Genomic DNA, 21,207 nt, shown 5'->3' with positions numbered 1-21,207 from the left:
GGTTCTGGGTTGCATCAAGAATTTCCATTTTGCACAGGTGACTCCAAGAGACCGGAAAAATCACTTCGTTATAATTTGCATTGTTCCTATGTAAACTTATCTAAAGGGATTAGAAAAGTCTTCGTTAAAACGAGATTTTCGCTATAACGGTATTCGTTAAAATGGGATTCGACTGTATTTGCTTCCAATGTTTTTTTGTTGCGGTTTTGTTGGTGATAATAACGTCAACGGTTCTAAAAGCTACACCTAATGCGAATGAAAACAAAAAGGTAACAAAAAATTCTAGAAATGTACAAAAAATTGAAACAATCTGTCTAGATCTGGCTTCAATCAACCCACTAAAAATAAACTAACGTGATTCAACTGTAATGAATCCGAGAAAAATATTCTTAGTGGAAGTTATTTCATTAAGCAAATGAATTTTTTAAAAAAATGTTTAAATGGTTGAACGCAGCAAGCCAATAAATATGCAGGCACAAATTTATGTTTCATGTTAAATTTATGTTTTATGTTAAATTTATGTTTTATGTTAAATTTATGTTTTATGTTAAATTTATGTTTTATGTTAAATTTATGTTTTATGTTAAATTTATGTTTTATGTTAAATTTACGTTATGTTATTTAATCAGTGAATTTTCTAACAGTTATCATTGGACTAACATAGATTATTTTTTAGACCTACTGGTAGGACACCCTAGTCCCTTGGGGTCACAGAATGAAATAAATATTCCTAATTCGTGTTTTTTCTGGTTTTTGTGTGTTTCTTCTACGTATATACTTTTTTTGATGCCGACTTTACAGTCATAAGTGTTTTCTTGGAATTAAGACATTTTTTTTGTGAATTTCCAGAAAAACACTTGATGAACTTTTGAAATTCCGGGCATGAAAAAATATGATACTTGAACTCACACTTCCCAGTGGGGATTTGGTTACGAGTGTTCTTAGGGTACTGACAAAATATTCTCATTTTCATTGCATGTTTTTTGCTTATGATATGCGGAGTTTTCTACCAATTTTTATGAAACCTAAAGAAAATTTGACAACATGCATGAGACATTGAACTGGAATTAGAAAGGAAACAATTGATGTACGAGATATGATCATTTTAAATTATTTTCAACTACGCAAGCATAGTGCACCCTGGTAGCGGCAGAACGTATTGATATACAGGGTGTCCTGTGAGTCTTCATCTTTTATTTCATCTATCGTTCGTCGTAAAGGAATCATTTCGATTTGCAAAATGCTCAAAACATGTTCAGCAATCGCCCTGTATCAGTTTTGAGAGTGAATATACAGAGTGTCACAAAATAAAAAACCGAAAATTTTATACGGTCTCTGGTCCTGTCTTTAACTTCTAATTTAAAAGTTTTTGCCCTGTCTCTCCTGAGGCCAACAAAAGCAATTCGATGTTTCGAAGTGAAATATTCGCTGGGTCACTTTAATTCAAAAACTGGATGAAAGTTCGGAAAGAAAAGTACAAATAAGGGAAACAAGCGTTGCCCGCTACTTTATGCTTTTCTTTCCCAACTTAGACAGGGCAGCAACTTTTTAAATTGGGTTTTCTAAGACAGGATGTCCACAAAAAAATTTTGATTGTGTATTCTGATAGACACTGTGCTTTTATCAAAAATCACTGATGCAGAGCGATTTTTGAACACATTTCGAGTATTTTTGAAGTTGGCATCATTCTTCTACGACGAACGAGTGATGAGATAAAGGGCACATTAAGAGTTGCAAGCCGCCCTGCATTGTGTATATGAAACCAGGGCCATAAAGGTATTTGGCCCTTGGGAGTCTCCAAACTTTTTGAGACAGCATTGGTGATGTATCAAATGCACAGCGTTGCTGGTGATTCTATATAAAACATCTCACAACTTTTAATAACGCAGTAACCACTGCCGGCATATGATCTAATTTTTTTTTTTCAAATAATTTTAATGTCTTTAGCTATTTTCCAGAAATGAACGACTGAACACCGCTAAAACCTCAGAGGACTACATGCGTCCCGCCCGCCTTGCATTAAAGATTCCTGGTCTATACCATCATAAAAATATATTTTTTTTTGAAACTTAAATGGCGGTTTGAAAACCATCTATCTGTTATCGCTATCAGAATGAATTCCAACAAAAAACGCAAATTTTGTATCTTCCGCTTCATAAGAAGAGATTTAGTTTGATGAGAAAGAAATCCATTCCTTCCGTATATACAGTGATTTAGCTGCTTTTGGCTGCACGCCATATACAAGTACGTTCTCTTAAATGACGAAAGCTCTACTTGCGCGTACGGGGGGGGGGGGGATTCGAATTTATTTTTTCCCCCTTTACAAATACCAGGAAGGAATAAATCTGGCAAGAAAAATGATTCGAACTATCGTAATTTACCAGATGCATCGAGGATTCCGAAGCCCATTACAAAGAACATCCAAGAGATTTGCAAGGAAAACTTCCGATGTTTTTTTTTCCTTCTTATTTCTCTCTTTCATGGTTGAAAGGGGGGAAAAAATAGATGTTATTTTTCTCTAGTAAAAATCGTTAAATATATCTGGCAGTGAGCCAATTTAAGATTCTATGGATCATTTGATATTTATTTCTATGTTTTATTGCAAATTCTATTATTCTAATCAAATGATAACCTACACGCGTAATATAACCTAACACACGCAGAACTCCACAAACCATTACTATTTTGTTTAGCGCAAAATATTATATACTACAGTTAATAAAGTTAAAGAAACTTTGGTTTCGTATTTTGGTACGTTTTTCCCGTTAAAACAAGTTGTTAAAGCAATTTTCTCGAAAATTGTGGTACTATTATGATTATTTAAGTTTATTTTACGAAATCTTGACGGAGAATAGTTATTTTGAAAGCTTTCTTCCATACTCTTTATCAATCTACGGTATGGTAATTTTGGTAGATAAATCGCAATACACAGGTTGTCCCATAATTTTTAAATAACCCATAATTTAAAAATTCATAAAAATTTTACGAATCGGTATATTTGAATGTAGTTTGCGAAAAGTTATTTTCACGGGAATGGGTGCAAGAAAAATTTACTTACCGTTTTTGTCGATAGAGAGTGCACCACGAAAGCAAATCACGGGAAATATGCAAATCAGAGTCCTATAAAATGTAGTGTTCGATTAAGAGCTCAATCTTGGATTTTCCTGTTGCTGTCGCTTACATTCCGATGTTAAAATTGGTGGATGAAGCACTATTGGTGAAGTTGTTTCACTCCTGGCCACGAATCGACAGCTGAAACCTTACGAACGTTTCGGACGCAGGAGAAATTGAAGAAAGATTCAAGTCCTCTATCGACAAAAATTAAACTAATGCTTTTTTCTGTTCTAAAAAAAAATCTGGTGACAATAAATTTTTTGAACCACGTGTCCAAATATACCAATTTCTTCAATTTTTTTATGAACTTCAAATTATTTACGAATTTATTGGACACCTTGCATTCGGTTTTATTTTCTTCGTTTCAAAAGCTAACTTCTACATTCAGGTATACAAATATAGAGACAATATCTGTTTTAAATTTACTATTTGGGCTCGAATTTTTAAGAAAACGTCGTTGCTGATCGGTTATGAAACTTGTAATTCAAGTTTCATAACCGATAATACAAAAAATAAATAAATTACAAATACTTTTTCAGTTCCAGAGATATTCTTGGAGTGTCTATTGGTATACCAGATAAATGAATTATAGTAGAGCGTTAATATCGTATGTCCACGGCAGGTATGCATTATGCGCGACGATATGCGAAATATGATGATATATATTATAATATAAGATATGATTAAATATGTGAGCTATCTATTCCAATGTCCAGAGCATAAACTTGATTTCTAGTGTGAAATAAATATAAATAATGCAAAAAAATTTTTACCCTTGGTGTTTCACTTAAAACAAATTTTAGAAAGTCAAAAAAAAGATAAAGTTTGAAGAGATGATAAAAAGGATTCACAAACTCTCCGATTCCTGAAAGAGTAGCGTGTCTGTAGCTGCAGCACGCTGTTGAGACCGTGTAATAGGAAAATATGACAAAAAGTAAATAAAAAAATAAAAAAAAATCTTTGTATAGGGATCAACAGCTTTTAGGAACTTTGCCAATGTTTCCTAAATAGAGTGAAAGTAACAACTTTTTCTTTCATGGGAGAAGTAGTTCCACAATACTTACTTCTAGGAGTTTCCCGATATCTAAGGTTTTTTTTTTCGAACGAAAAGTATTGTCAAAACAATTGAGTCTAAAAATTAGTTTTCTGTCTTGCCAAGTTTCTTAATGATTATTTGATAGCTTGCATTCATAAAAGTTTCCATCACACGAACAAATGGTGTTTATATTTTATTGATTTCAAAACATTTTCATCATTTGGATGTTGAGTTTTTTGCTCGGCTAAATTCAACAAATGAATTAATAAGCATTCTGGATATTATGCCGAGGTGAACGGGGAAAAAAAAACTGTCAGTTCTCTCTACCGGGAATCGAACCACACGACAGCATGCATACCGGGCAAGCGCATTATAGATAGATAGATAGAACCGCTTACAACCCCGGACCTTACTTCCATTACCTCAAAAGAGGCAGAGTTGTGTCGGAAAAGTTAGCAAAGATTTATAGTGGTGGCTCCCCCTGCCCCGTGCTCGCAAGTTTCGAATAACTCGCGTCGTTCTCCCCATCAAGACAGCCATCAACTCAATGCAACATGCAAGCCATTTGACAAAAATGGGTGACTGAATCCAATGACTAGGGAGAAAAATTGCACGTGCTCCCAATGGCACATAATGGCTGGAGACCATGGGATTTCAAAAGAAGCGTTGAAAAGACTTGTGGGCAAAAAAGACGAAAAAGAAGCTGGCATGTTGAAGTGGGACAGATTTGAGAATGGTCTAAATACATACAAATTACATATATACAGCGCCTCGACTGTGACGGGAAACGAAGAAACAGAGCCTCCGTCGACAGTGCTGGGCATTCACATTTGAATTACATGCATACATTATTTACTTTACAAAAATTTCCCTTTTTTATACTATTGGGAACGCGCATAAACATTACTATGAAGGTAGTATTGGGTACAAATATCACCATGAGCGCATACAAATATTCAAGGTTACAAAATTACTATCATACAACAATCAAACACAGCCCCCGTTCACAGTGCTGGGTGGCAACGATCACATTTGAATTACCCACACATATTTGCATAATATATTTATATAATATACGCTATTTACATAATATAAATTTCCCTTTTTATATAATTGTTGATACACATAAACATTACTATGTGCACAAGCGCATTATGCCATAGGGAGAGACGATCCTTTTTTTGTTGAAGCACGCACATTAGCTGAGTAGTTACTGTGCATGTTTTAAGGAAAAAAACATCGCCTCTCTATGGTATAATGGTCAGTGCGCTTGCCCGACATGCAAGAGGACCTGGATCCGATTCTTGGTGAAGAGAAACGACGCCTTTTCCCTGTCCTGTTCACCTCGGCATAATATTCAGACAGAAAGCTTATTGATTCAAGTTTCATAATTTATTAAATACACCTTTATAAACGAATGCTAAATTAACGATGTTCTGCAGCTGTTACACTAGTGCTTAAGATTACGAAGTCACCAACGAATAAGGCAAATACAAGAATCCTAATGCATTTCGACACTAATGGGTATTGCCTTCGGAGGAAAAAATATTTAACCACTAGTCAGACTGGTCGAGTTTCCCATTTGGGTTAAATACCAAATCATTTGGTATTCAACCCAAATTCTGTCGAAATGCATTAGGATTTTTGTATTTTGTGTATTTGCCTTATTCGTTGGTGTCTGCTTAATATCCTTGGGTAAAATTTGATCATTTCTTCCGTAGGGCTTAGATACTATAACTTAATATGTCTAGGAAGGACAACAGACTCATCGTTCTTCATTCTGGAGCGGTGAAAACTTTTTGTAAAGAGTGATATCTAATCGTGTTAAAAAACAAGATAGGGCTAAACAAGCATATTTCTGACAATATTTTTCGTTAGAGCTATGCATATGCATACACTTATCTAACACGTTCCGACATGTACCGATTCGTTAGAAATTATCTAAATAATCTGCATTATACCTACAATAAAAATATGAAATATCTATCTTACCGTATTACACTCATTCCCATAAAAATTTGCGCACCAAGAAATAATAATGGGATCGAAACGAAAGTTGGCCTGAAGGTACATGTCGTGCAGATATGCAAATGATTAGAAATGCAGCGTGATTGCGCATTACGTAATGCCACTAGAGGGCGTTGAACTTCGTTCTCCTTGGAGTATAAAACAGGTAAGCAGATCTTGCTGGAGTGTAGTTCACTATACGTCGTAAAATACCGGACAGACGACTTGAAATTGGTACACAATCTTTAAGCCCTGTTAGACAAATAAAATACTGGGGCTGTATCCTCAACAAAAATCTATCTCTCTCTTCACACATTGATCATGTAATAAACAAATCTAATAGAATTATGGGTATGCTCAATCGCATCACATTTCCACAGGCAAAACTTTCATTAAAGAACAAAATTATTCTTTTTAAATCCATAATAAGGCCTACTCTACTCTATGCTTCGCCAGCTTGGGCGCATGCTTGTAAAACGAATATCAAAAAACTACAGACTGTGCAGAACAAAATACTCAGAAGATTTGTTGGAGCCCCTTGGTTTGTTCGCGGAATAAACATCAGACAAGACTTGGACATACCTGACATATTCACATACATTAAGAAATTAAACAATGATCAATTCGAGCGAATGTTTAGTTCCCAATTCGAACATCTGAGGGAAATTGTTGACTATGATGCCGACTGCTTAAGGAAATGTAGGAGGCCCAAACAAATTGGGCGCCTTACATGGGAGAATTTGTAAAGATGCTTTTTTTCTACAAATCTCATTGTATACATACGATTTTAATACCCAAATTCTCTCATTCAATTGTATATACTCACATTACTTGCATACTATGTATCTATCCACTTTTGACATTTATTCGCATGTATTCGATTTGTATCTTCTCATTATTGAATTTTGTATATACACATATATTTCCCTATTGAACTTGACCTGCATATGATGTACATTTGAAAAAGGTGTAAAAAAAAAGAGTGAGAAGACTCTTTTTGAACTTTGGATTGTTTTGCTTACATAAAATTTGTCAATAGGAAATCCCCATTAATTTCTGATGCACTGAGTTGAAACAAAACTTTATTACCTGTATTGCATTTTTGATGTTACAGCTGGGGTTTTTGCGTCCCGACTCCCATGTGATGGTTTTTCCCCCATTCCACTTCGAATAGATGGTGCTAGCTGCAGATTGTGTGACCTGCCTCTGTGAACTGTGATGACATTTGCCTGCTTATAGCCAGATCATGACTTTTCACCAATTTCACCAGTTCTTTTTACATACACTACACATTCATGCAGACACATATCTATCTACAAACATGTACACATTTTCTTCTTCACAGGCCTTCTTGGTCAGTTTTTATGCCGGCAGTTGGCCCTCGCGGGCAGGGAATCGGCTTAAAGTTCAATTCTGGTCTGGTCTGGTCTGTCTGGAGTGTATTTAATCGTTTGCAAAGGAAATGCTGAGGTAGACATGCCGTTACGCCGCCGTCGAAGACCATATGAGCAGTTGTCAGAGTTCGATAGGGGAAGAATCATCGGGATGATGGAAGCTGGGTGGTCAGCTCGGTGAGTAGCTCGTCAACTAGGCCGTTCTGATTTTACTGTGAGGAGGTGTTGGGAACAGTGGACAGAAGAGACGTCATTTACACGGCGACCAGGTTCAGGACGCCCTCGACAGACCAGTCGTCGAGAAGACCGTCACATCATCCGAAACGCACGCGTAGAGCCAACTGCCTCATTGGCCGCTATCCAGACCAGGCAGCAGCAGGTCACTACGGGACCCTGTGTCTTCCCGAACCATCGCAAGGCGCCTGGCTGAAGGACATCTGGTATCGCGGCACCCATTACGTGTGCTGCCAATGACACCCACCCACCAACGCCTCCGTTTGAAGTGGTGTCGAGCACGACGGGATTGGACTGCAACGGAATGGAACCAGGTCGTCTTCAGCGACGAATCGAGATTCAACTTGAGTAGTGATGACAATCGTGTTCGTGTGTGGAGGCCCCGTGGTGAACGCTTCAATCCTGCCTTCGCTTTACAGCGATACACCGCTCCCACAGCTGGTGTCATGGTATGGGGTGCCATTGCTTACGATACACGGTCACCCCTAATATTGATCCATGGCACAATGGCAGCCCAGCGGTACGTCCATAACATCCTTCAGCCACATGTGTTGCCACTCATGGCAGGGCTCCCAGGAGCCATTTTTCAACAAGACAATGCTAGGCCACACACAGCAAGGATGTCACAAGACTGCCTCCGCCACATTACCACCCTTTCCTGGCCTGCTCTATCCCCAGATTTGTCGAGCATATCTGGGATCATTTGGGACGGCAAGTTGGACACCCTACGAGGTTGGTCGAACTGGAGGCGCATTTACAGCAACTGTGGAACGAGATGCCTCAAGACATCATACGGAACTTGTATGCCTCAATGCCCGCTCGTATCGCATTGTGCATTCGCGCTAGAGGGGGGTACTAAAACTTCTGTTCATCTGTACTTTTTTCTGCAATAAATTATCCTTTTTCTAGGATTTTCTAATCACTTACTTATATCAACGTAGTACTTACATGTGTAAAATTTCGTTTCATTTTGGCGACTTCTTCTGGGTGCGCAAATTTTTATGGCAATGAGTGTATATTACACAAATATTTCTCAGAGATCGTTAAGACGCATTGAAATCAGTGGTGCTTCAAATGGACTTATAACCAGATTATAAATGGATTTGTACACCTCATCTCGGGAGCCGCTGCTACCCAAGTTTGGGTCACGAGCTTAATTGCTTAAGAACCCCTAGTATAATATCCTCCGAGATGAAATATTTGACACAAATCCTTTCTAGTCAGGAATGAGGTGAAACTTATTGATGTGTGTCCATTCCTTTATTTGAACATCGACTTTTCAAAGTCTCGCTAACATTTCTGTAGAAAAAAGAATAGGAATCAATTTGACAACGAAGAAGAAATTCTCAGAATATACCGTAACTTAAAACTCTATTGGTGATGGTTCGGGCAAACCACAACGGGATAAAGAAAAAAAAAATGCTGTATCGGGATTTCTTCTCCCGTATATCGTCCAAAAGTAGACATCCCGACAAAACTAAATCCCGGATTTGAGAAGAATTCATCCTCCTTTCTGTTCCCATCTATGTAAAAGTACCTCTTTTCCCTCCATTTAATGGAGCTTTCATGAAAATGTATTGCAGATTTTTCGTCTGATATATTTGTTTTAAACTTAGCGTTTGGTAATGAAAAATTTATTTCAAATCTTGAAAAAATAAAATACTTTTAACCCATTATCTTCCAGATAATGAAAAGTAAAATAAAAAGAAAATGCTAATAAAAATAAATAACATTATAAATATAATAATTATAATAAATAATTATCATGTAAAAATTATTTTGTACGTCAATTCGGTTCTGGTAGGTCAATTTGAATATTCTGAATATTCTGAAACTGAGAAAGGAGGATGCCTGCATACGCACCCTTGGTGACGTCATTTATCATAATTTTCACAATAGATGCCGCCACTATTACGACTAATCAAACCGCCAAAAACAGTAATTTTTCCCAACTCTAAAACAGAACCGCTAAAAAGAAGCAGAAACAGGAAAAATTCTGGGAATTTCAACGGCTATCGTGTATATCGGTATACTTTATACCAGAAATACTTTATACCGAATATATCTGGTATAAAGTGGACAAAAAAACAAATTTCCCGAGCAAAAAAAAATATTCCGAAAACCTGAAAAGGGGAACAAAAGGGCGAATTTTCCGAAACGTAGGACACTTGAACTGACATCAAAAAGGAGGACATGTCCCCCTATAGAAGAACAGTTGGTAACCCTACAGGATGAGGAGGTAAAAGTGTTGAATTTAGGAAAATTTATCAGACTTACCAAGATGATAGGTAAGTATTCCTAATAACCGGTATAATAACAGCATTTATCACATTTGCCGTAATAGTTATACGCATAACTGGGTTTTTGACCAACAGCTTCTACAGAAGAAAGCCTCCGCGCTAAGCTTTGACGCCACTGAAGTCGTCCATTTCACCTGTAGCCATTGGGTATAACAGTCTGACGTATGCGAAATCTTCACTTTTTTTGCAGTATATTCGTAAATATGGTCACCATAATAATAATAATAAAATAAAAATTTTGTTTAAAATATTTGATTGCATCTGATTATATTCTTCATATTTCAAAGTCTTCAAAGTGTCAATGTCAGTTATAACATGTCGTTGTAAACGTATTTGACTGAACACTATATAGCCAAATGTCTGTGTCCACTTAAGAGTGTGTCCATTTTCTCGCATTAGCAGAAAAACACATAACGAATCACTCTGAAATTTTGGTCATATATACCATATATGAGGTACTCGATATTTCCAGTAAAAACTAAGTCATGAGTGCATTTAGGGAAAAGACAACAAATTAAATAAAAGAAAAAGTTTTTAATCAACGTTGTATCATAAAAAGTTGCCAATTATTTGTAATTTTATCACCATGTTTAGTCAACTTTTTGTGCCTTTTCGTAAGAATATCATGTATATTCACGAAAATTATAAATGTTTTCTGTAAAAATTCCAATCTCCATCGCATGTTTTTCTTTTTTTTTTTTTTTTTTGCTTATAACATGAGGACTTTCCAAACAATTTTTACGAAATTTACAGAAAATATGATTGCCATACGTGACCACAATGCAGTAAGTTTGAAAGTTGCTAAAAATACTAATTAATAAGGAATTTCCACAAATTGGTATACGATTATTTAATGTTATTTGATTATTTCGAGAATACGCCCACGGAATTATGCGAATGAAGGAATACACGTGTCCGAAGTTATGTAAAGGAAGTGTTTTAGCATAAAACACGTGTAAGATGCCAAAATGAACAAACTGAAAATAAAAGTGGAATAACAGCAAATAATCGTATACCAATTTGTGGAAAATCCCTTATTCAATTACTTTCAGCAAGTTTCAAAATTACCTCCCAGTACCATGTGTATTTTTCTGAATTATCACGAAATTCAGTATGAATTTCCATATAAGTTGCGCTAGATAATCTGACAATCAAATTATGAAAAATAAAAGTCATATTACTTTCGCATGCGCAATTTATAATCATTTACTAAAAATATTCATATCTCATTCAATAATTATTTCCCATATCTCAAGTTTCTATAGGTTATGTCTCATGCCATAGTACCATTTTCCTTTCTCTCTGTGAGTTTCATAAAAATTGATTCAAAACTCTGCATGTTATGAGGAAAAAACATGTGATGAAAATTGGAATTTTGTTTTTGATACAATTATATATCTTCCTGAATGTACATGCTATTTTCCCGAAAATTCACACGAGTTCTACAAAAAACTGGTACAATATTTAGCTAAAGATGCAAGCCATTTTCAGTTTTGTCTGATACAAGGGTTGATCAAAAACTTTTTTCTTATTTAATTTCTTGTCGGTGACCTAAATGCACACGAGACTAAATTTTCACTGGAAATAGTGAATATCAACATAGTTTATACATAGAGAAGAGTAGATGACTTTGCATAATAATACTCAAAAATTCTTCAACGAATAATACAAATAGCAGAAATACCAAAATTCCTAAAGATTTTTTTAGTATTTCCTCGTATTTGTCTCATTCGTTGACGGTTTTTTGAGTGGGGTATACATGCGATTCGTTCAGTATTTTTCTAAAAACTAAAGTGAGCAGACTTTTGAGTATGTAGCGTATATACATATATATATATTGAAATTGCACATTTATTCTTCGGTTCATGGTAGATTTCTTAGACTCCTCCTACCCCTCACGTACGCGAAAAATAGAACAAAGTCATCATTAATAGGGTAAATGTAAGCGTCTCACGTTCGTTCTTCGGTTCACGAAGATCATCCAAACTTTCACGAGAGACTAGACGTCCATTATTTATTATGAAAGCCCATGCACAATCACTTGACATTGGTCTCATCTATAACGCTGCGGGGTGGTTTCTTCTACTTGACAAGCAGTCACCTCGCATCATCCATCGTGGAAGGTGTTGATCGATGCGCTGTCGCGTCTTTTCTTGAATTCGTCGAGTGTGTTGTGTATGTGTGCATAACGATTACATCGCGTGGAGAAACTTTTCCCCATGAACTTATTTTCCCTTGTATTTTTATGTGTCTCGAGTTATATTCTTCTATACGCAGGACAGATTTAAACAAAACACACGGAAACAAGAAACTATCGACATCATTTGAGTAGTGATGTAGATCACATAATAAAACTCTTTGGTGTTTCTGCATTGGCACGTACAGGGTGTCCTGCAACTTCTAATTCGGCTTTCATCTCATCAACTGTTCTTAGTACGGGTGTGGTTCTAATTTAAAAAAAATGTTCTAAAGGTGTTCAAGAATTACCCTGTACCAGTTTCAAGAGTGAAAATACAGTGTGAAAGTGTGAAATAAAATACAAAATCTAAATTTTTATACGCGCCCCGCTCTTCAGCTTCCAATTAGATGTTGGTCTGCCTCTCTTGAGACCAACAAAAAATCCCATGTTTCTAGTTTCAAATTGCAATATTCAGTATGAGGAAAACGAAGATCAAGAGGCAGACGATCCAGGCTCCGACTCCGACTTCCAATGAGGACGAGGCGAAGAAGGAGGAAGTGAGGAAGTCACGAATTAGTATTTAACTAAATAAGGGTGTCAGGCAGTTGAATGCATACAGTCGCTTTCGTGGCCCGGGGTATTTGGGGAGGGGGGGGACACACACTCATACTTCCGGCACAACTCAATCGGTAGTAAATTGCCTATGGCGATAGACCGGGGTTGTGCTCGGTTTGAATGAATGAATATTCAGTATGAAATTTGGAATCAAAAAGATGAAAAATGTTTAGAAACTGCAGCATTGACTAACGGATATCGTTTCCTTTTTCCCAACTTTTCCCAGTTTTTCAAATTCAAATATCTCGGTGGATATTGCACTTAGAAACGTGGGATTTTTTGTGATGACAGGGGCAACAACTTTCAAATTGAAGATTAACGAACAGGGAAACCGTATAAAAGTTTGGATTGTTTTTAAATTTTATGATACACTGTATTTTCCATTTCGAAACTGATACAGATTTATTTCTGATCACATTTGGAGCATTTATCAAATTAGAATCTGCACCTCTATGATGAACGGTTGATGAGATAAAGGCCGAATTATGACTTTCGGGACAACCTGTATTTACGAAAAAAGCAAAACAAAATTCAATTGAAGAGATCCCTGATACAATTTATTATTTAAATAAGTGCGGTGATTATGGAATACAGAGTACGAACGACTGGGGGGAAAAGGTACCGTAAATGTGATGAATCCTGTTATTATGCATAAACACCGAGCATTTTGGCTAGTTTGATAAATTTCCCCAAGCTTATTGCTTTCACCGGTGATTATGCATATTACCCAAGCCTCGTTGGTAAATTTACTTAGTACGAAATTTTTTTGTCAATTTTTCTGTATATTACACATAGCACCCAAGCGTCTGCGTCTCGTTGGTAAACATGTTAAATCGTACGATACGATAAACTATACACAAAAATTCATACATGTATTGTATCATTACATCGGGTGTGATCGTAAAATGTGTTATCATTTATTATATCAGGGTCCGACTGTATTAATCACACGTATTTAATTTTTTATTATATACAACCCCTTGGAAAATTTCAGACATTTTGAGTAAACGCACGCCATTTGAAAACATTTTGTAATTGGAGGTATTTTTCTAAAGTCCAGGGCCACCCTTATCAGAAGGGGGGGGGGGGCTCGTTGCGAAAGTAATTGTGGGGCTCCTTTGACCCGATTTTATATTGTGTGTGGGGGGGGGGGGTGGATCGGCATCCCTAGATTCATGCATTATCACAGAATATACAGGAATGCTGAAAAATATCTACTCACCAATGGAAATTCAGAATTAATTAGAGGAAAATCCCAGAATTGATGAAACTTTAGAATTAATTAGAGAAGAAAATCCCAGTCTTTTTCTTAAATGACAATTCAGAATCAATAAGAGGAAAAATTCCCTTGAATTCATGAAGATTCAGAATCAATAAAAAAAAAATCTTGAAACTTATGGTAATTCAGAATTAATTGAAAGAAAAAATCCCAGAATCGCTGGAAATCCAAAACTAATGAGAGGAAAATCCCAGAAATGTGGTGAAAATTCAAAATTAATGGGAGCAGAAATTGCAGAATTGATGAAATTAGTAATTAATGACAGAAAAATCCAAGAAATGATGAAAATTCAGAATCAATGAAAGAAAATATCACGGAATTGATGGAAATTCAGAATTGCTTGAGAGAGAAAAACCCAGAACTCCTAAAACGACCAATTAGCAAAATGAAAATGCGGCTCTCAGAAGTCATTTAAAAAAAAAAAAAATTATATTTTCAAATGCAATATTAACGAAGATTTTGACTTCCAAAAATTCAGCATTTATTGCCAATAATTGAGTGTATAGTTCACAAATTGCAAACCGTAACCCAAATTCAAAGTTGTAAACATTCTATCATAGTCAAAATAACTGTTAAAAAAAGGAATTGCTACTTATATATATTGAGAATAAAAAAAAAAATGACTCTCATTCTATTTGTATACAGTCCCTAAAAACAGCAACTTTTAAGCTAATGAAAATTTGACAATACAGTGATAACTGACATAATCTTAGTGTTTTTAATAATATCTCGATAAATATTGCATTTAAAAGCATGAAGTTTTTTGCAGATAACTTTCCAGAATGAGATCTACACTTGAATAGCTGGAAGTTTTTACTCAGGGTGGCTGTATAAAAAGTAAATTTCTTAATTTTTTATGTACACCACCCCTCAAACAAATTTATAGATTTTAAGTTAATGCACGTCATTTGAAAACTTTTTTCTAAGTCAACGGTTGCATATATATCTGCTGTGCAAACAATTTGGGACAGCCTGTACATATTTATTGTCGTCTACTTAACACGATTAAGGTAGTTTCTGTCTAGATGATGTCAGTGTAAATTACTAAAGCAGCTAGGCTAAAGCACTTTGTCTCTATCACCCTTTGAGCAGTAATGCACCAATCGATATTATCATAATCGTTGCAGAATCAAACACTCGTCTTTCGGAATTTTCAAAACGTTTTTGCAGTTTTCATACTCAAAAAATGCATTATAAACATAAATGTTAGCAAAAATCTTCATATTTTTTCCACTTCTTTTTTTTTCAAGTTATAATTTTTTCCCTTTTTTGTGACGAAAAATTATTCACTTCGTGCAAATTTTTTTTTTTTTTCAGCCAAGATGATGCAAGGCATATTCATATTCACAATACAAGTTTTTCCAGAATTTTATTGCTTTCAGGAGGCCTTTTTCCCCTCAAAGTCATCTTTAAAACTCCCCGAAAGTTTAACTTCAAGTGCTGCCCTCTTTGATGATAGCCCCCCCAATTCACCATTATTTATAACACAAAACTTACGCAATCCTTTAAGTCATTCCCTGAGGTCAAAAGAAAAAAATTCGACAATGGGGAAAAGTGATCCACATATTTGTGGCACCAGGGTCTGAAAGGTCAAAGAAGGTTTGTGAATCAAGATTGTCTAAGGGATAAGGGAACTTATCCCTTAAGACAATTTTGATTAATTGTTTCGTAGTAATCCTGGCCAGATCGAGAGGACGATTCATTATTATTATAGCCAGATAGTACTGCATTTTTATAACGAAGACATTCGTTGTACTGTCAGTATCTAAGACCATTCGCGTTTTTTTTATCAACAGCAGTGAATTAATTTTCAACGTCTTCACTGATTAGATTCCAGTTACAAGGTTCCTTCATCACAGGATATCACGAAACAGTGCTGGAGAAAATGCATTGCGAATTCAGGCTATGGCAAATTACAGGCCGCATGTAGCGAATAATGTTTACTGAGCAGTAACAACCAGATATTTTTCTTTTTAATGGGCACAACAAGCAGTGAAATGTGATTTAACCCTCACACACAAAACTTTCCCATCATCCGCAGATGATGCGCTTGTACTGGATCTGAATTTTTAAAGTTCCTAAAATGAAGTATATATTTTTACTATTTATTTTGTAATGTCTAACAGGTTTGCTTGTACTATATTAGACGACTTCACGTTGATTGTGTGGTGGTAGAATGCCCCCCCCCCCCAAATCACTATTTTGTCGGTGATTATCGGTTCGAACCCAGATTCTGTGTATTTTTCGATTTACCTAATTAAACAGTGAAACCTGTACGAAACGAGACTAAACTGTCAAGAGACTAAAATAATATTTCATTTTAGATTGGTTTCGGTTTTATAAAGGTGACCATAAAAGCATTAATAAATGAGGGGACTATTTTTTGATTCCGTTGAAGACAGGTTTCTGCTTCATACAGTGTCAGTTCGAGATAAGTTTCACTGCATTTGCAACATATAAAACGTATAAAATTGAATGTCATCTATCTTTCACAAAATACAACTGAAAAAAAAGAAGAAAATTTTCTACACTGTGGTTATGAAGGAAGCCTTTCTCTGACTGTTATCGCAGCCTAACTATTGAACTATATTTGAGGAATAATAATTTCCTATTTGCCCATTATAGAGAACAAACTCAACACCTATAGAAAATTTTGTGAATAGTATCTCGTATAACTGTGAACGGACGATTCTAAATCTTTTGTGAGGCTATTCCATTAAACTTTTATCGCTGCGTCAACATGGTAAATTTCATCTTTCAATTGTGCTAACTGCCACTAACATTCTTCCATTGGCATCGATTTAGCAATCTAAGGAAACGCCAGTTTATAGGAAACCTTCCAGAACATGTCCGAAAGTAAAAATTATATTCGACAATATCGATATAGAAAGCGCCCATCATCCCCTTCAAAAGAAAAAGACGTTTCACCGACTTCACGAATGGTGTTGGAAGACGTTATTAGTTAAGAAAAGAATTGTTTTTCCCTTTCGAGCGTTTCCGTTTAATATCCGTCGATATGTTATATTATTGTTATTATTATTATATGATACCGATTAATGCATCCTAATATTTTCCGTATTGAAGAGTTTCCGTGCGATAAACAAGTTTTATTTTTCGCCGTAGAGAATTCGAATTCAGATTAATGTAATAGAAAAAATATTTATATTATTGATAAATAATGGCCAATTCTTCACAATAGAACCGAATATTTTGCTTATTTTGAAGAATCTTGCATCGATTGCGCTGAAAATGAGTCAAACTTACCTGATAAGTAATAAAACCGTTTATATTCTGAAACTGTACGTTCACGACACTCTTAGAAATGAAGTCATATTTCTCAAATATTAAATTTGTCCAATCGTGAGCCATACAGTTGGATTTTTAACTAATCTTACATGATCTTGAAATAATTGTTTTGACTAACCTTAAGTAAATAACCTTATATTCAAAATTCCTAGTAGTTTATCTTTCTGACCTCTAGGAATACCTAAAGTTTCACCATATCAAATTATTCAAGAATTAAGCTAAATGCTTGTATACAGGGTGTGTAGTAAAGCCCTTATTCATTTCCCCTCTCACCTTTTGAGCCGTTAGTTACAGAAAGAATTTTTTAAATTGGGAAAAGTACCCCAATAAAGTGTCCATTTCATATACCAGTCACTTTACTGGGTAGCCATATATCTACTGAAATATTCTGTTCCTTAAAAAAATAATAATAATTCAATTTTTTAAGTGACAGAATTAAAAAAAATTGATGTAGGCTGTCTGTCATAGACACATGTCCTAAATTTTGAAGAAAATACGCTTTTTGGGTCGACTTTTTCATGGTAGGTAGTTACATAATGAAATTGATATCTTTGGATTTGTATTTTGGAACAGCTTACAGACGGTACCCATGTTGTCTATTGCGTCGCGAACTTCTTGAAATATTGCGTAAAGCAATTTCGTTATGCATAAGGCCGTGAAGCTGGTGCACAGAACATTGAAAAATAATTTTTTATACTGTCCTCCCATGCTTCAAGTTATAATTAGAAAGTTGTTGTCCTTTCTCTCTTGAGCCCAACAAAAAGACATTTATGTTTCTAAGTGCAATAACTGCCGAGATGTTCAGATTCAAAATAACGGAAAATGAGGCAAAGAACAGCGTATATTGAGACAAACTTGAGATTTAAAAAACCGCAAAGTTTCCTTTGCAATTATACAAGAGAAAAAAATAAAGTATATGTACATAGAAAAGTAATAATACAGTCGAATCCCGTTATAACGAACGCCAAGAGACCGGAGGAATCACTTCGTTACAACGAAATTTCGTTATAAAGGAATTCCAGGTTACCTAGAATTGTTCCTATGTAAACTTAATTGAGGGAATAGAAAAGTGTTCGTTAAAACGAGATTTTCACTATAACGGTATTCCTTAAAACGGGATTCGACTGTATATTCAAAAAGAATATCATATACAAGAATTGCCATAGCATAAATACAGCTACAATGATAGAAATCCAGAAAAAAAACTAAATCACTAAATAATCTGCCCATAGAAATATGGTTGTCATTCTTCAAATATGGGTAGCTTTCTCCTGATTGCTTCAATCCATCTTATATTTCCTTTCGAACATGTCTATCGTGGGGAAATTCACACCAGAAGATGAGCTATTACACGCATTTACAACCAGGTTCATTCTTTGCAAAAGTGATAACAATACCCGAATTAGCTATACGTGATTCTAGTATGCAGCGTCGACTGTATGATGAAAATTTAATTCATTGATGAATTACTATCATAAAAATATTTCGTTTAAAAATTATATTTTGTTTATTTTTGTAGGTGATTTGAATATTATATGACTTCAGAAAATCACAAGAGCACTTGGAATAATATCGTGAGGAAACTCGACATGCAATTGATTCAACTAAAATCCAACTAATCAAGAAACGAGTGATTAGTAATTGACAAGTAAAAATGTAGTGATAAAGTAACAAGTTTTGAACTCTGAGGAGGAGAAGATTCAAGAAAGCAATGATTGCGTTCGGAGGAAGGAGCTGCGAATATTTCCCGATGTTCTTTCTGAAAATCGCCTGATACACCAAAGATGTTGATAAAGCAAAATGATACGAACATAAGTGTGAAAGACAAAAAATTGCGAACACTATCTATCTGATGCAGCTCAACATGAAAAATAACGTACATCTATTAAACAACATGTGACGGAAGCGACCTCTACCGAAACCAAGTAGAATAGATATTGGAAATAGTCAATACATTTTTTTTTTTACGTCTAGTAATCGTATTATAGGTAGCGAGAGTAGACGCTTCAGTAAAAGTATAGAATCAAAGCAGAACATGCTTCTATAATCTCACTTTGTCTTTCATCTGGAATGTTGAGCTGTAATAGCTCAACACTATGAGATATTAATAGAGATATATTATAGATATATATAAATAAACGCTTTCAATCTCTAGCACTTTTCCGATCCATTATGCATGCGTGTTCACTAAATCGGAATGCCTATAAAAATCATCACGTTTAACATTATCCGCGTGCGTGAAGTGTTCGTGTTAGGGCTCATGGAGCTAACAATATTGATTCATTATGAAAATCAATATAGTTAGCATCAAAAGAAATACAGAGGAAATACATTAAATATGGAGGACATGAATTCAAAGCTTTTAATTCTATCCAGTACTAGGTGTTGAACGATATACTGAGCCTAAACAATTCCACATTGTGTTCATCAAATCATATTGACTTGAACTAAAACAAAAACCGCGGATTACCTGAGTGTAGTCGTCACTGATGATTATCATGGAATAATCAGTAATCACTGACTCCTCTCTATGTAAACTGGATCTCCTTCAATTGCCGTAAACTCACCAGAAAGAGTAGTGCCTAGGAATTCTGTGCTCAACATTGAAAAGTGCATTGCATCTATATAGTTAATTATTACGTCTTGTTCGCTAACATTGTGTCACACGTATTCACATTACTAGAACGTGAAAAAAGCTGCAGGTATTTGTTAAGTTTTTCGTTAGCATGGATGCCAGAAGAGCTTTTTTCGAAAATATCAAAGTGGTTTTAATCTTAGCAATTATATGAGAACAGACAACGAAGCTATACCATCCAGTATTATGTTCATATCTCGAACGTGTTTGTTAATCAGACCTTATTAATGACACATCATAATATCTGATGCTCCACAATGAATCTCTCTCTTCCTCAAGTTTGGTGCTCAGATGTCAATCTCAGGATGACATAAGACGTTTATTTGATCTCTAAAAAGTTCTCGGTCTCGTTTTTGTTGTGTTCGGAAGTGTGGTTTTTATTTTGTGGAGATAATGGCGGGATATCGACGCCTGACTATTTCGAAATATTTTTGCCTATTCCTCTTCATGTTCGCCCTCGTTGAAGTATGCTCCTCCCTGAGAAAACCGGAGCACCGGCCGGACCAGTGCCCGAGACAGAACGTTAGCATCGGCGTCATCCTACCGAACACTTCTCTGATAACGACTCTTAGAGCGTACAAGAAGAGGATGCAGGCCGTGACCGAATACCTGCACCGGAAGGGATCCAAGGAGTTCAGTTTCACCCAGCACTATAACATATGCATACCGTTCATAGTCATGAACCTGACGGCGAGTCCTCTCGAAATCCTCGAGAACTTGTGCCACGAGATGCTCGCCAACGACGTCGTGACTATCATATACCTCACGAACGCTGAGATCTATGGCATGAACGCTGCTTCTGCGCAGTACCTGCTGCAACTTACGAACTACCTTGGCATACCGGTCATAGCTTGGAACGTTGACAACGTCGGACTCGAGCAGGTAAGATTGTTATTTTCGGATAAAAAATGGCATAGTACGTAACATTATTTTCTTGTCCAAAAAGTACTGAGATTTCTTAATGGAGATACCTCCGTTATGGGTTGTCTTGACACTGTGCGGAAGTACAGGATGTTCAGAATAAATTTACCCAAAACTCTCGGCTTATTGTGATAGATTATGAATTCCAGTTGCCTTCAAGTTTGTTTTCAGGCTTAAAGTGAACACC

At 35.7% G+C, this 21,207-nt stretch overlaps 1 protein-coding gene across 1 annotated transcript in view; it reads left to right on the top strand.

Annotated features, from left to right (window-relative positions):
• Positions 1-21,207, top strand: part of LOC149082556 (glutamate receptor ionotropic, NMDA 2B-like) — a 226,025-nt gene that overhangs the window by 80,197 nt on the left and 124,621 nt on the right. The window contains exon 2 of the mRNA XM_089235799.1: positions 18,984-20,981. Within this exon, the coding sequence (XP_089091925.1) occupies positions 20,493-20,981 (489 nt within the window). The 5' untranslated portion in view covers positions 18,984-20,492. The remainder of the gene's footprint in view (positions 1-18,983; positions 20,982-21,207) is intronic.

This window comes from Pholcus phalangioides, unplaced genomic scaffold, assembly GCF_987345545.1.
Source record: "Pholcus phalangioides strain wild (caught in Gottingen) unplaced genomic scaffold, Ppha-v1.0 ptg000009l_1, whole genome shotgun sequence".
Lineage (NCBI taxonomy): Eukaryota > Metazoa > Arthropoda > Arachnida > Araneae > Pholcidae > Pholcus > Pholcus phalangioides.
This window is presented reverse-complemented; position numbering and strand designations above follow the sequence as displayed.